This window comes from Ictidomys tridecemlineatus, chromosome 7, assembly GCF_052094955.1.
Source record: "Ictidomys tridecemlineatus isolate mIctTri1 chromosome 7, mIctTri1.hap1, whole genome shotgun sequence".
Classification (NCBI taxonomy): Eukaryota; Metazoa; Chordata; class Mammalia; order Rodentia; family Sciuridae; genus Ictidomys; species Ictidomys tridecemlineatus.
Window position 1 is genome coordinate 153,045,255 of NC_135483.1, and position 17,413 is coordinate 153,062,667.

The 17,413-nt window shown below is 35.8% G+C and overlaps 1 protein-coding gene across 3 annotated transcripts in view; it reads left to right on the forward strand.

Annotated features, from left to right (window-relative positions):
- Itgav (integrin subunit alpha V) overlaps window positions 1–17,413 on the forward strand; it is an 88,837-nt gene that overhangs the window by 22,193 nt on the left and 49,231 nt on the right. For 2 of the 3 annotated variants that reach the window (XM_021725779.3, XM_005324396.5), the window contains exons 3-5: window positions 7,049–7,140; window positions 10,155–10,269; window positions 16,173–16,234. In XM_021725779.3, coding sequence (XP_021581454.1) covers window positions 7,049–7,140; window positions 10,155–10,269; window positions 16,173–16,234 — 269 coding nt within the window. Of the gene's footprint in view, window positions 1–7,048; window positions 7,141–10,154; window positions 10,270–16,172; window positions 16,235–17,413 lie in introns of those variants that run through there. The other variant, XM_040294564.1, reaches the window with a different exon arrangement.

The following is a 17,413-nucleotide window of genomic DNA, read 5'->3' on the forward strand; positions in this document are numbered from 1 at the left end:
GTTGTTCAAAACATCACATAGTTCTTGACATATCATATTTCATACATTTGATTCAAGTGGGTTATGAACTCCCATCTTTACCCTGTATACAGATTGCAGAATCACACATCGGTTACACATCCACGTTTTTACATACTGCCATACTAGTGTCTGTTGTATTCTGCTGCCTTTCCTATCCTCTAGTATCCCCCCCTCCCATCTTCTCTCTCTACCTCATCTACTGTAATTCATTTCTCTCCCTTGTTTTTTTCCCTTTCCCCTCACTTCCTCTTATATGTAATTTTGTATAACAATGATGGTCTCCTTCAATTTCCATGCAATTTCCCTTCTCTCTCCCTTTCCCTTCCCCCTCTCGTCCCTGTTTAATGTTAATCTTCTTCTCATGCTCTTCCTCCCTGCTCTATTCTTAGTTGCTCTCCTTATATCAAATAAGACATTTGGCATTTTTTTTTTAGGGATTGGCTGGCTTCACTTAGCATGATCTGCTCTAATGCCATCCATTTCCCTACAAATGCCATGATTCTGTCAGTTTCTAGTGCAGAGTAATACTTCATTGTGTATAAATGCCACAATTTTATTTTATCCCTTCATCTATTGAAGGGCATCTAGGTTGGTTCCACAGTCTAGCTATTGTGAATTGTGCTGCTATGAACATCGATGTAGCAGTATCCCTATAGTATGCTCTTTTAAGGTCTTTAGGGAATAGTCCAAGAAGGGGAATAGCTGGGTCAAATGGTGGTTCCATTCCCAGCTTTCCCAGGAATCTCCATACTGCTTTCCAAATTGGCTGCACCAATTTGCAGTCCCACCAGCAATGTACAAGTGTACCCTTTTCCCCACATCCTCGCCAGCACTTGTTGTTTGACTTCATAATGGCTGCCAATCTTACTGGAGTGAGATGGTATCTTAGGGTGGTTTTGATTTGCATTTCTCTGACTGCTAGAGATGGTGAGCATTTTTTCATGTACTTGTTGATTGTTTGTATGTCCTCCTCTGAGAAGTGTCTGTTCAGGTCCTTGGCCCATTTATTGATTGGGTTATTTGTTTTCTTATTGTTTAATTTTTTGAGTTCTTTGTATACCCTGGATATTAGGGCTCTATCTGAAGTGTGAGGAGTAAAAATTTGTTCCCAGGATGTAGGCTCCCTATTTACCTCTCTTATTGTTTCTCTTGCTGAGAAAAAAACTTTTTAGCTTGAGTAAGTCCCATTTGTTGATTCTTGTTTTTAACTCTTGTACTTGGGTGTCCTGTTAAGGAATTTGGAGCCCGACCCCACAATATGTAGATCGTAGCCAACTTTTTCTTCTATCAGATGCAGAGTCTCTGATTTGATATCAAGCTCCTTGATTCATTTTGAGTTAACTTTTGTGCATGGTGAGAGAAAGGGATTCAGTTTCATTTTGTTGCATATGGATTTCCAGTTTTCCCAGCACCATTTGTTGAAAATGCTGTCCTTCCTCCATTGCATACTTTTAGACCCTTTGTCAAATATAAGATAGTTGTAATTTTGTGGATTGGTCTCTGTGTCCTCTATTCTGTACCATTGGTACAGTTTTTTTTTTTTTTTAAAATAAATATTCCCTGTGTAATTCTCCAGCAAGTTGAATGCTGAATGTTTGACAATGGCTTTTGAAATCCTGAGGAAATCAGAAGAGTTGGCTGCTAATAAGGAAGTCTGCTCTTCTCATTTGCTTCTGTCCTCAAGCATTTAGCCATAGGAGTCTGATAAAATGGAAGTCAAAAATATCAAAAGCTGAGATATAGACATTAAATTTTCAAATCTCTAGTGATTGACTTGCTAATTAATTTCAAGTTTCTCTAGCAACATTTTCCTCTGTACTTTTGAAAGTGAGAGTACAAAATCTCATGTTAATTTTTATTCCACAGGGCAGAGTCTTCTCCTTTATGTCATTGTGTGAAATGCCCTCCAACATGGTGTGTCATTCTGCACAGCAATCTTTGTAATCTTGATCATTGCCAGAAGAAAGCATTTTTTTTTTTTTTCTAGCCCTGGAACTTCTGCAGTTATCTGTATCCCTTTTCCTTTTCCAGGGCGGTGGCACACCCCAGGCAGTCTGGGGAGTTCCAACATCACCCAAAATGGTGACCTCAGGGCTGACTCAAAATATTGACTTCACTCATGTGTCCCAGAATAGCTTCCAGTTTTCAGGCAGGTCATGAATGAACTTCTTGTCAGTTTGTTTGGAGAGAGTTTTTCCTTTTCTTTCTCCCACCCATTCTGTTCATACGTCCTTTGAGGGAAACTTTTGCTGATGTTGAATCAAATATTTGAAGATAGCTGAAAAGAAAATTCTGGTTAGTAAAGAAAACCTTCCTTTTGAGCACTTCATGAAAAGATGTTAATTTGAGGCTGTGACTGTTGAATCTGGAGGCATTGAAAACAGTGTGTGATTGTGTGTGTGTGTATTTTTTTTTTCTTTTTTGAAGACTGTTGAATAAATTTGGGTGCTAATGCATGCTAATTCATTATATCCAGTTATGTTTGACTTCTTTCATTTGGTAATGTAATTGAAAACATATTTAATTACACGGTGCTTTAAAATATGGCTGTTGGTTTTGAGCAGATTTAAGTTTTAGTCAAATTCCTCAAGTTTACTTTTAAAATTCATCCCTGCCCACCATGGTGCTACAGATGGAATTTAGGTTTTGGTACATTGTTTTTGGAATGAGCTTTTTAAACTTACATTTTTATTAAAAAGAGTCACATTGTGTGATGCTTTGCTTTTTTAAATTTTTTTTTTTAGTTGTAGGGGGACACAGTACCTTTATTTATTTTATGTGGTGCTGAGAATTGAACCCAGTGCCTCATACGGGCTAGGTAAATGTTCTACCACTGAGCTACAACTCTAGTCCTGATGCTTTTTTTTTTTTTTTTTTTAAGTTTTTTTATTGTTGTTGTTGTTTTGGTACTAGGAATTGAACCCAGGGACACTTAACTACTGAGCCACATCCTCAACTCCTTTTTAAAATATTTTATTTTGACACAGGGTCTTGCTTTGAACTCAAAAGTCCTCTTGCCTTAGCTTCCCGAGCCACTGGGATTATAGGTGTGTGCTACCACGCCTGGCTAAACTTACTTTTTCATCAAAGAGAATTACATTGTCTGATGCTTTTCCACCTCTGTGTGTCTTCATTTTTATTAATTACCATGTAGAAATAACTATTGATTCTTTTTGTTCCATAATACTTGTGAATGCATATAAAAGCAAAAATATAATAATAAAATTTATTCTTATTTTTTATGACACTTTCTAGCTTATGCTAAGCCTGATATCTTCAAAGACAGGTGTCCAATAATCATTATAGCAAGGGATGTTTTCTAACCATGTCTTTTAAAAAACCGAAAATAGAGCATGGTACCTCTGATGAGCACAAACTACTTGACAAGGCACAACAGCATCTTATGCCACTACATACACATTTAGAGAAAAGTATATTTGTTCAGAAAAATATTTATGGAGACAGTTTTTCAAAGTGGTAGGGAAGTAATTAAATAATAATTTGCAAAGCAGGAACTTCTGCCCAACTTCTTAGTGATATAATAATTGGAGAAATATTGTTTAGCATAGAGGCCACTCAAAAATCCCATGAAGCCCCTTCTTAGCATAGCACAGATGCCCTTGACAACGACTTCTTTAGGTGTTTCTTTCTAATCACAATGAACAATGCACACTTCTCTATAAAACTTTAGTATTAACCACTCTTCCTTTCTTTGCATGAAGTTTTCGGGCCTACAAAGCATTTTTCTCCTTTATGCTCTGTCCTCTTTCCCCATAACTCCTGACACATCCCTAGTCTACAGTTTGTCCACTATAATTGCAGGTTCCATGATTGTGTCTTGTCATAGACACATTGAGAGGTAGACGCCCATTTCATCATGCAGTGAGGTCACAAGTGGACACTCACAGCTAAATTTCCAGGTACACTTTGAATCTAGAATGGAAGGAATAAAGTTTTCCAGGCAAGAGAAAAAGGCCTCTGAAAAAAGACTGAGCATGACTTCTTTCAGACTGAAGACTGAGAAGAAGGGAACTCTTACATATAAAAGTAAACATACTTTAGAAACTTAACAGAAACGTATCCACTATTCTGTTTGACATGCCATATTCTTGGGGAGCTTATCGCTTTAATCTAGCAATGAATCTATGCCTGCCCTGAATGACATGCTTTGCTGAGGGTCTTGTGTAAAATGGAGGAGGATGTAGATGTGACTTGAGAGAATATTGGTCTCTTAAATCAAAACAGAAATATTCCCAAATTTGAAACAGAAGGAGGTACAGGGGATTGGTTAAACAATTGTATGGCTGTGTAACGGGTTACTAAACCACAGTGAAAATGATGACATCAGTTTATCATTTCTCACATATTATTAAGGGGAAAAAGATACATGTGTGCTCTCACACATAGCTATCTTGTAGTGATATTGGGTCTATCCCATTGTACATTTTCTTTTTAACCTTGGAAATTTTAGAGTATAAGAAAATATATGGAGCCTTAGTTTGAACTTCTTTGATGTGACAGTTCTGTTCAACCTATGATTTCTTCTACTCTTAAAAAAGTCTTACTTCTGCTTGGACATCTTAGTAGTTTCATATTGCTGAAAAGTCTGTGTTTTAAATAAAAGCAAAAGCAGGAGGTAGCAATTGTAAGAATGTTACTTGTGGTTCAAGTACACTAACTTAGAAACTCAGTTCCCTTTTTAAACTTGCTGTGATTTTCTTAGTTTATGGAGTTGCTTTTTGTCTTCAGATACAAGTTAGTGGGGGGGACTCTTTCTAAGGTCAGCTGTTTTTTCACAGTCATACTCTGTTTCTCCTGCTTCATTGATGTGAAGGGGAAATACTCTTATTTCTGGAATAGAATAGAATAAAACAGAAACAGAAAAGAATAGAAAGCCCACAACAAAGTGAGAGAACATAGTTATCTTGTGTTGGAATAAACAAAAAATTCCCATTAAGTAACTGGTAAGTATGATTTTTTTTTTAAATAGAATTCTTTGTGTGTGTGTGTGTGTGTGTGTGTGTGTGTGTTTGTTGCTGTGGATTGAACCTAGGGCCTTGTGCATGTGAGGCAAGTGATCTACCAACTGAGCTAAATCCCCAGTCCCTATAAGTGTGAATATTTGATTAAAAATTTTAAAACATTATCAATTGAATCTGGTTCTTTTAAGGGCTATGTTTCTTTGTGGTTATTATTCAGGCTCTGTTGGAAATAGCATTATGTGTCTAGTACACACTACGCAGTTTGTGCTAGGCTATATTTCAGTGAAAACATTTTGCAATTACAAACATCGCACCAAGTCTGTTACTTAAAAATAAGTCATTTATTTCTTAGCTACATGTAGTGGCATACACCTGTAACCCTAGTTACTTGGGAGATTGAGGAAGGAGAATCACATGTTCAAGACCAGCTCAGCAACTTAGCAAGATCCTGCCTCAAAATAAAATAAAATACAAAAAAGGCTGGGATAGAGCTCAGTGGTGGAGTACTTGCTTGGTATGCTTGAGACACTGGTTTCTACCCTCAGTACTTAAAAGGAAAGAAAGGAAAGAGATTATTGCTTGCTCATGTCCCCATCTAACAGGGGTCCTGGGTGACCCAAAGACTTGGACCAAGGATGCTTTCATCTAGCAGTTTGACTAACAGCCTCATGGATGGGAGAGAAAACATAGAGGACTCAAATACTCTTTACTGACTGGAACTGCTTTATCTTCTCCTAGCTTAGGGACAACACAGTTAAAAGTTCTGCATTAAACTGTGGGAAGATGGGAAATGTAAGGGAGCACATGTACTCTCGGGTGGTATATAGGTTACTTGTGTGTTATTTCACGCACAGAGAGTGCAGGCTTCAGAGGCAAGCCAAGGGAATACTTGGTTTTCATGGTCAATAGTGCATATTAGCTACTTCCATTTCTTCTCTTTCTTCTCTCTGCTTAAAAAAGGGTGCCTTCGCAATCCCTGACCAAAAAACCTGGTAGTTTAGATTCCAGTTTGAGGCCTTTGGAGACTGACACCTTTTTTTTTTTCAGAAGAGGAAAAAGCTAAAAGAATAATATAGTGAATAACATTACAGGTTCCACCTTACATAGGATACCTGGTATTATTGAAATTCTCCATAATTATTTATAACTCTTTAGTTAGTCTTAAGTCTTCAGAATAGAATTGAATAACCATAACCACTATTAGTTCTATGGTGGTTAGAGTAGTTACAAACGTAACCACTAGTGAGTAATTTCACTATCTTGGGTGGGTGGTGGTTGCACTAAACCTCTTGATGACATTTACATGTTGGCTGGCGTTCTTAAAATGGATATTTGTCTGCTGAAATGTCCAATATAGTTATTTAAACACTTATTAATAAAGAATAATGACAACAGATTTAAGAGGAACAAACCTGACTTTAAAAATAATCTCTTCTCAGAATACTTTGTGCATAAACTTTCATAACTTTTTCCTTGAATAGATCTAGGGTTTTTCTGAGGAAAGGATTTATACACTTCCACAGTGCTTTATGTTATTAGTTCCTGGCACATTGGACATGACTTTCTCAATAGTGAGGTACTGAAATATAAACGTTTGAATGTAGTATGTCAGATCTCTGTTTCCTGCCAGTTAAATTGCATTTCCTGGTTGTAACTTTTTGATTCATACTGTCCTTGGTGTTCATCTTAGCCTTGTCATTTACAAACTGTGTCATACAAAAGAGTTTCATAAGCTTTGATTTTTCATAAATATCCTTAAGCCATAGAAAGAACTTTTGGCAGTATAATAAGAGATCACAGTATTTTGTTGTATGTAATGATTTAGTAACTGGAAATATCATTTTCAGTTACTTTTCACATGTGAATTAGGATATTTGCTGGGGTTCAGAGCAACCCTGGATCTTGTTTTTCTGGGTTGCTGAATATAGTATTTGACTAAACAAAGGTACACCATTCCTAACCTGGCTGGACAGAAATAAACTTTCTTATACTAAGACCAAAATATTTAGTTTTTCATCTCTCACAAGATTCTGTTTTTTTTTTAGGCAACAGAGATTATGCCAAGGATGATCCATTGGAATTTAAATCCCACCAGTGGTTTGGAGCATCTGTGAGGTCAAAACAGGATAAAATTTTGGTAAGTCTTTGTGATATTTCTTTTTAGGTGAGATGGATAGCAAGGGTGATGGTTTCAAGCTCATGGTGAAATTCAGCATTGTCAAGCACACGGAATGGAGTGAAATAAGGTAGCTGTGATCAAAGACTGCTCCTCTGAGGATACCACGCTCCTGATTTTTCTACCCTTGTTTCTGCGTTGTTCGTTTTTCATGCCCCACTTGATAGCTCCCGTCAGTTTATTTCTATCCACTCAAGTTGAGGAGTAGCATGCCTGTGATTAAGAGAGCTCTAGTGCTCCTTCTTTTTTTAAAAAATACAGCAAACAGTTTTCCCTTTACTTCCCCCATCTTCCCCTCTGCCTCTGCCCCATTTCTCTGCATCTCTTCTCATGGAAAGTGCTTTCTCCAGTAACTGTCTCCACTTCTGCTCCTCTCGTTCTCTTCTCAGCCACTCCTTTCGGGTAGGCAAGGCTAAGCTCACCATTCATTGACTGTCAGATCACTGAAATCCACTGGTACATCATTTTGTATATGTGTTCATGATATATACATATTCCCCTCCCCCCACCAGTCTTTCTTGCCCCTCAGCACCATCTGACACGGTCACTGCCCCTACTTCCCACCTTTTAAAAATACACTTCTTCCCTTGGTTTCTGTGACACCATACTTTCCTGATTTTTCTTCTTACTGGCTGCTCCTTTGCATTGTCTTTTCATGGCTCCTCTTCTGCTCAGTTCCTAAATGATGAGGTGTCCTTAAGCTCTATTCTGGACCCTCTTCTTTTCTCTAACCATACCTTTTACCTCGGGGCTCCTATCCTGTACCACGTCTGTAAATACAAACTATAGGTTACAACCTTCAAATCTGTATCTCTGGCTCTTAGTTCTCTCTAGATTATTTATTTATTTATTTATTTTGTCCTGAGGATTGAACTGAGGGGCACTTGGCCACTGAGCCATTCATCCCCGGCCCTATTTTGTATTTTATTTAGAGACAGAGTCTCACTGAGTTGCTTAGCATCTCGTTGTTGCTGAGGCTGGCTTTGAACTGGAGATCCTCCTTTCTCAGCCTCCCCAGCTGCTGGGATTACGGGTGAGAGAGTGCCACCACAACCTGCTTCTTCCTAGACTTTTAAAGACACATTTCCTATCTATTTGGCATTTCCCTTTGGATGTCTACTAGATTATTGAAAATGAAAATGGTGCAATTAGGACTCCTGTTACCCTTCATCAAAAAGCACACAGCAGCACACAAACTTATCTATCTTCCCAGCAATTGAGAAGCATGGCTCTCCCATCCACCAGGGAACCCTATCAATTCTGCCTTCAGAATGTATCCCACACCCATCAGGAGACCTTCATCTTCATCACGGCTGCCCTGTAGTGAGCCGTCACCACTCTCACCTGGGCCAGATCACTAGCTCTTCTTGTCTCTCTATTACCTTCTTGCTCCAACTACTGTCTGTTCCACATAGAAGGACTGAAGGGAATCGGAGTCTTTCCCTTTGGTGAAAACAGTCCAGCACTTTCTGTCACTTTCTGAATGAATGTCAGAAACTTGTCCTGACTTATCAGCATCCCCCAAATTGGGTTTTGGCCTTTCTCTTTGGCATTTTCTCAATCCATCTTCATACTTCAGTCACACTGGTCTTTCTGTCCATTTATTCCATCTATAGAGTCATTTCTGTTTGTACCTTAGTGTTTGTGTGTCCTCTGCTTATAACAGTCATCTTGTTGATTTTCAAAATCAACTCTTTATTATTCATACTTCAGCTTTAATATCATTTCCTTGGAGACTCCTCCCCTATTTTAATTACCTGCTTAGTATTTATTACTGTCTTTTGTTTTTCAAGTGATAATGAATTTTTGGAAAAATTTATTTAAGAGGAGAATTTTTATCAAGACTTTAACAATTTGAGACGAAGGATGGGCTTGAGAAGGGGGGCATGTTATGCAGGAAGAAGAGCAAGGAAGCAAAAAGAAGAAGTAGCATCAAATCAGCTTCTATAGAGCGTCACATGTGCAGAAGTAAAAATTCGTACTTGCAGTTTTATCAGGGTGTTGAAGTCAAGTATTTACATTAGCACTTTGCTTCAAGGAGTATTATAGAAATCCATTACACTTCTTCAGTAAATTGAATTGTCAATGCTTTTCGTAGATTTTGGTGCCATTATTATGTGCACCAAATGATGTGCATTATTTTATGGCTTCTACATGATATTGAAATTAGAATTCTGAAAACAAAAAGTTCATGATTTACTTGGAAAATAAATAAGCACTGCAAATTCTAATTACTCAGTAATCTATTTACTGTATAATTTAGGGGTGTATCCTTAATACACTGAGTGTTACTGAGTTCAAAAGTTGATTTGGTCTGTGACCTTCAGCTTATTAGCACATAGCATCAGGAAATATGTTACTGCAGGGCTTGGTGATTCACACCTGTAATCCCAATGGATTAGGAGGGTGAGATAGGAAGATTACAAATTTGAGTCCAGCGTCAGTAACTTAGTGAGGCCCTATGAAACTTAGTGACACCCTGTCTCAAAATAAAAAAAGACTGGGAATGTGGGTCAGTGGTTAAGTGCCTCTGGGTTTAATCTCCAGTACCAAATAAATGAATCAATAAAAGAAATATGAAATGATATCTTTTCTGGCTATTTTGAATACACATATTTGGACCACAAATATGGTCTTCAGAAGTAAATGAGAAAAATATTACTTTTAAAATTATTATCTACTACTATGATAGGATAGATTGATTAATCTTAATTTTAATTAAAAAAAATCTTTAATAGTAGTGGGATTGAACCACTTAGCTATATCCCCAGCACTTTTTATTTTATTCTCAATCAGAATCTTGCTAAGTCACCCAGGCTGGCCTTGATCTTGTGATCCTCTTTCCTCAGCCTCCCAAGTCACTGGGATTATAGGCATGCACCACTGTGCCTGGCTTAATTTTTATTAAGGTTTAAAAAGCAATACTATAATTTTTTGGAGACTTTTTGTATCATGAACTGAACCTTTGGTTTCAGGCCTGTGCTCCCTTGTACCACTGGAGGACTGAGCTGAAACAGGAGAGAGAGCCTGTTGGAACTTGCTTTCTTCAAGATGGAACAAAGACTGTTGAGTATGCTCCATGCAGGTCAAGTATGTACGGGGAAATTGTACCAGCCTTTAACAAGAGGGGTGGGAGCCTAGTTTGTTAAAAATCGGTGTGTGAGTGTGGGTGTATATGTGTGATAAAACATGCAGGTTATGAGAGGAAAATGAAAGCATCATATTAATGAGAGCAACTGCAAATATGAAGTAAATAAGCTTATTGTTTCTAAGAACTCCTTTCACCTTCCTTTGTTAGTAATGAATATCTGACTTTGTAACTCTTGAATTCAATCGTGGTATGTCAAAAAGTGCTCAGTTGAGATTCTTTAACAGAGATGAAGGACCCTACAACTAAAGATTTTGATTCAGTAGGTCTAGGTTAGGCCAAGGCATTTTTAATAAGCTTTACAGGGTAATTTTGACGTATACCAAAGTGTGAGAACCTTTGCTTTACATTAATAATGATGGTAAAAATATGTCTTAAAGAGCCAGATTATATAGTTTAGGAGTCTTAAGTCTAAATTCTTAATCCTTACTTGGAGTTTCTAGGTAAATTAGCTACTAAACAGGTGATATAAAAGTTTCATGCTTTTCACCAATATTAATTGAAATTTTAAGTGAAATTAATGTTGTGACTGACCATGATTTCAAACTCTTATACATTTGATTATGCTTTTCCAAACTCTGCACCTCTTTTTCCCCTTAGAGATTCCAGTCTTTTTGCACCCCTGCCTTTTGTTCAATTAACTGCTATTCTAAATCTTATTCAAGAAACATAAAAATAAAAGATCAAAATACCTAGTCTGTGGAAGATACATTGCAGGATTTCTCATGAATGTTCAAAAACAGAACCGAATCCTCTGTGCTACTATGTTTTTCATATATACCTATGATAAAATTTAACTTATAAATTAGGCACACTAAGAAATTAACAATAATAACTACTAATAATATAGAATAGTTATAATAATATCTTGTGGTAAAAGATATTTAAAATTTATAAATTGTTTATTTCTGGAATTTTCCTCTTAATATTTTCAGATAGTGATTGACTTAGGGTAACTGAATCTGTGGGAGGCAAAACCATGTCAAGAAAAGTGGACTGCTGTATGGTGTTTTTACCTGGAGCCCTTTTTAAGTTAGTTCTTTTTCTTCTCTTTTCTTTCTTTCTTTCTTTTTGTCATAATATATTTATTTATTATATTTATTTTTAGTTCCTGGCCCATTGAGCACAACTTTCTCAATAGTGGGGTACTGAGATATAAATGTTTGAATATAGTATGTCAGATCTCTTTTTCTTGCCAGCTAAATCACATCTCCTAGTTGTAACTTTTTGATTTGCTGAGGATAGAACCTAGTACCTCACATGTGCTAGGCAAACGCTCTACCACTGAGGTGTAACCCTAGCCCTTAAGTTATTTCTTTTTATGTCCCTTTGGTCACCAAATAGTTGAATAGAGAGAATTCATAACAAAAGTTCAACTTGTAAGACTTTTCCTGCTAGATTCCTTTTCTCCACGTAAAGCAACATGTGGCACCAGGTCTAAGAAACTATTTGGTCCCCAAAATTGTAAGTAGTTGAATCTCCAGAAAACTGCAAATTATTTCATTAAATACTTATTTCTTATCTCACCACCTTGATTGTACTTATTGTAAGTGGAAAGTAAACATCAAAAGAATGTCCCCCGTCCCCGTCCCTGTCCCCCCCCCCATCCATTTAATGTGTGAGTAAAAATTAGGTCCCAGAACACCTTATACAGGATGGAGGGATTCAGAAGCTTCATCCTCAGAGTTTTTTGCCATCTGTCCTGTTGGTTTTGTGTTGTTTTTTTGTTCATGGTACTGTTATTTTTGGTAGTGTAGAGAAAATCTGAGGAAAAAATTTGTAATTTCTGTATTGCAAAAATGTTCTTACTCTGAGAGGATAAGTTTATAGCCATGAGGAAGAAGCAAACTATTGTATGCCAGAATATAATTTATCAATTATATAACACACATACAAACACTCTTATTCTCATTTGAGAAATGTAGAAACAGATTCAGATACTTGAAAAAAAAATTTTTCATTTCTTATGGGTACTGAGTGGTCAAATGAGGATTTGAATTAAGAACTGCCTTTTTTTTCTCTCATTTTGGTGCTGGGGCTTCAACCTAGGGTCTCATGTTCACAAGCTGTACCACTGAGCGGTACCCATAGCCTCCTAGGTCTGTCTTGTTCCAAAGGAACCTTTCTCCTGCATTACTAACAATAGAAAATGCTTTCTATTTCAGTTGCTTTGGTTTAAAACACAGCTTTTCTGCAAGGAATCCATCCTGTGTCTTTCAAGAGAATAGGTCTGGATAATTCCCGAAATGAGACAGTAAACAGAAACCTCCTGAAAATGTGCATCCTAATGATTCCTTGTGGATCTGTCACATAATGCTTTTATTATTTGGTTTAGGCATAGAAATTATAAAGTAATTCAAAACCTTGTTTTCTAAGGTATTTAACATCTAAATCTGACTGGGGAACTATGGCTTGTGGCCGTTTTTGTAAATAAGGTTTTATTGGAATAGAGCAACACACCTTCGTTGGCATATTATCTGGGAAAGTTGAGTATTTCCATAGTTGCCATGCTGTATGGCCCCTAAATCTAAAATATTTATTATCTGGTTCTTTATAGAAAAAGTTTACTGAACTCCTACCTAAATAATAAAACCTCAAATCTTAGGAAAAGCTTGGAGAACAATCTTATAAACACAACAGCAAAGTGAATATTTTTTTTCCTAACAGGCCTGGCATCAGTTACCCTTGATTGTTGTACATATTCTTTGATCCAAACTTTTTAATGCTGAGCTGCCTCTAGGCTCAAATTAAGAGGGGCAGCTTATCCAGAGAAAAATCTCAAAAGTTAAAAGCTTGAAAACCTGAGTGATAATTTCCAATTCTGGTAATAATTAACCTACAGCTATGGGTTATTCACTTAATCCATGTGAACCCTTATTTTCTTATTGGTAAAACACTAGTTCCAACAAAGCATGGCAGAGGTACAGTTTATACATATATATGTGTCCTCTATTTTTCATGATGATGTGGGTTTTGTAGGGCTATACTACCAACTTCTTGATAACTTTGCTTGTCTTAGTTGTATTTAGTTTATAGGGTTTTTTGTTGGTTTCTATTTGTGTTTTGGTTTGGTTGGTTGATTGGATTTTTTCTTAGCATGACCTATGTGGACACTCTGGACTAGGAATTTCCCTATCTACTCTCAATTTTCCTTGTTACTGATTACAATTGCTTCTGGCTTTTCATAACTGTGTCTATGACCATTCTTGGCGTTATTCAATAGACCAGATGTCCAATCTGTTCTAGACGTGCCTGAGCCACAAATCACATGATGTAAATAAATACTCTTTCAACGCCATGCAAAAGCTGAATTCTTTGCTCCTTCTGCTCACTTTTTGATGATAATATTATTTGAACATAGATTTTTTTCCAGTTTGGATTTCCAGTTCCTTCCATTTTTTCAGTACTTAGAGAATATTAAGTCCATTGCTGATTTGAGATAGTAGAACATAGTAGTGTAGACACACCTGGATTCAGATCTGTAACTCTTTATTTGATCTAGCCAATTCAGCATGTCAAGTTACTTAATTTCCCTAAACATTAATTTCCTGATCTGTACAAACTGTGAATAATATCTTCTAGGATTGCTGTAAACATTTTAAAAGGAAATTCTATGTAAAATACTTTAACATCATATCTGGCTCACAGTGAGAGCTTCGTAAGCACTAGCTGATACTACTATTGTAATCAATAATATTCATTCCTATAGTATCATTGCAAGGTGAAACAAATGAGAGAAGTATTAATCATCTGTAGTAAAACAAAACAAAACAAAGCCTTCATTGAAATATGTTCAACATGAAGGTTTTTGATTGTTGGAAACACTCCATTCAATAGGTACCTGTTAAGACAATTTTAAGGAACAGTAATGTGTTTTAGCTGGATGTTCTGGGAAAACAAAGCAGTGAATTGTACATATGATAATCAGAAAAGAATGTCTTTATAAATAGCCTGAAATAGTTCCCCAGATGCAGCTGGAATAAAGGAAATAAATGGCTAACTTGAGGTTAGAGCAGAATTCCTTGGTATGATTCACTAGACACTGGAAATCCCAGCCCCACATTTTCCCACTCTCTTTTGGTTAGAAAAATTTACATCGGGGTAGTATTACACTCTTGTGGCTATTTTCTAAAAAAAAGATTTTAAATTTAGATATTCAGTATGTAATCTTGGGGCACTTCCCAGGTTTAGAAATGGATTCAAAATTTTTGATGGGATTATTTTACACAAAATTCTTTGGAGTTGTCCTTATGACTAAATGTATATACTTTTGGTTCCTATATTTGAGTGGCTAATGCAGTAATAAGTTTTGTATATTTGTAACATTGGTTGCAAGAATTCTTTGATAATTGAAGGATGGTGCTTTCCATTGTTCCTTGCTCTCCTTAAAATAAAATAAGGAGGGCTGGGATATAGCTCAGTTGGTAGAGTACTTGCCTCACATTCACAAGGCCCTGGCTTCAATCCCCAGCACCACAAAATAAATAAATAAATCAAGGAGAAAGTCTTTAGATTCATCCTGACTTCTATTCTTGGTAGAGTAGTACTCATGGTTAAAGTTAATTTAAATTAATTGGCTAATTATATAATTCAAAGTTAGTTTCTTTTCTGAGAACTACAAAAAGGGAAAGATAACTGCTGAAGAGCAAAACAACTTTGGTTGGGAAATACTTGAAGATGTCATGTTTAAAGATGTTCACTCTAATTAGATCCCAGTTTTAAATATGTTGTGAGCACCAGTTTCATATTTTGTTCTTCATAGAATGTTTTAAGTTTGGGCCTTGCCCTTTTCTGAAATTCTCAACTATCTTCTTTATATAGCTTTTATTTTTAGTGTTAGTATAAAATGTATGTATATGAAATGTATGTGCAAGGAATGTATGTATCTCTTTGCTGAGTTATTTTTTACTTTTTTGGTACTGGGGATTGAGCCCAGGGGCACTTAACCACTGAGCCACATCCCCAGGTCTTTTTTGTATTTTGTTTTAGGGACTGAGTCTCACTAAGTTGCTTAGGGCCTCACTAAGTTGCTTAGGGCCTCGCTAAGTTGCTGAGGCTGATTTTGAACTTAGGATCCTCCTTCCTCAGCCTCCTGAGCTTCTGGGATTATAGGCATGCGCCATTGAGCCCAGCCTTTGCTAAGTTATTCATAACTTCTCAAAGACCTAGCAAGAGTAGAGTGACAGGAACAAAGAGTAATTTCAGATGGCAAGTTTTAAGTTGCAGGTGAAAACTCATTTGTGTTTTACATATAGTGGGACATAACTAGTAATTTTTTGAAAAGTAAAATAAAATACAAAGTAGAAAATATTGGAATATATTATATGTAACAATAGTAATATTATTTTGTGAAATTTTTAAAAATAATTTTTTAGTTGTAGACGTGGTGCTGAGGGTCAAACCCAGTGCCTCACATGCACGATTGGGCAAGCACTCTGCCACTGAGCCACAATCCCAGCCCCTATTTTGTGAAATTTTATTTATATTACATTTTTAACATTATTTTATACACAGTGTATAGTGTGTTGTCATATAAACTATAATCTTGCTGTGGATTGTGGTTAAAACAAAGAAGTTTGAAATTCACACTTGTAGTTGATCTTTCTGTTACCCAGAAACTGGTCCAGATATTCAGTGTCTCTTTGTTTCCAAATCTGAGGAAATGGTGCTGATAAACGTGCATACTAACCTTTTCAGAATAGGATGATGGCTCAGTGCCTGCGTGATTGACCAGTCACAGAAACTAGCACATTGTCTTGCAGTTATGGTGATATCAGACTTTCTCATGTTTTGTTTATATTGTTTGTTTTTGGGTTTGTGTATATTTCCAATCTTTTTATTTTAGAAAATATTGATGCTGATGGACAGGGATTTTGTCAAGGAGGATTCAGCATTGATTTTACTAAAGTAAGTTCTTATTTAAAACTGAATGAGATTCGGATCTACCTTATCAATAAACTGTGCTTAAAAGTAAACTTGTCATTACTTCAGCGTCTTTATAGTTATTACCTGCTTAATGGAAATAGCTAATAAAACAACCCATTTGTTTTGACATTCTTGCCTTATATTATTCCCTCCCTAGTAAACATTGCTTATTTGAAATAGGCATCAAATAGACATGACAATGAGAATGGAGGGAAGTAAAGAATCTCCTCAGTAAATGATAGGTAACTATTGTGACTTAATATTAAATATTCCACTTACATGAACCTATAGAATAAAGTTTCTGTTTTCAACTGAAATTTTTTTTTCACAAAACTATCAATTGAAAACTTTATTACACAATTATAAAAAAGCCAAGAAGCACAATGTTTGCCATTTATGTGCCTATAGGTACCCAGGGAAGCTGATGTGATTTCTTAATTGTAGCACATCTCATATCCAAGGCTCTAATATACCCTTCAGAATTGCTAGCTTTTATGTTCTTTTCTAAAATAAAATTTTCTTTTATATTTTCAGTTTTTCTCAAGTACTTTTCTTTATAATTTTTTATTTTATTCTTTATTTGTGAGTTTTGTAAACAATTTGTTGATCAAATTGAAATAGTAATTCCTTTTAGAGAGTTGTAAAAATATATCGATTAATTAAGAGTAGAGCTTCCTTGGAAAGCTTACTTTATAGCTTTCTTGGAAAATGTAAACAAAGAAAAGTCCATAAATTTATGAAACAAACTGAAATTAAAATTGTGGGATGATGGAGTACTAATAAAGCATTTTCTTATATTTTACATTTGTTTTATTTCATTAAATTTTTTTCTGAACTAGATGCTAATAATTATTGCTAACTCTCTTTACTATGTACTTGATTTTTGAATTCACTTAGTTTCATATTACTTTAGTTATAATTCAAACTTTAAGGAAGGCAAACAGAAATAAAGTATATTAATAAACATTAGGCTTAAACTTGCATGATATATTTTCTCCAGTAGTTATTTTTTTAAAAAATTTATGTTTTCTATACCTATGCCTATACAACCATTCCCCTAGAAGTATTCTCATGCTGCACAAGTTATTGCTAAATTAACTGTTTGCTTTCTTAAACCCATTTGTGAAGAAAGCATATATTTTAAGTTGAACAATTTGGAAC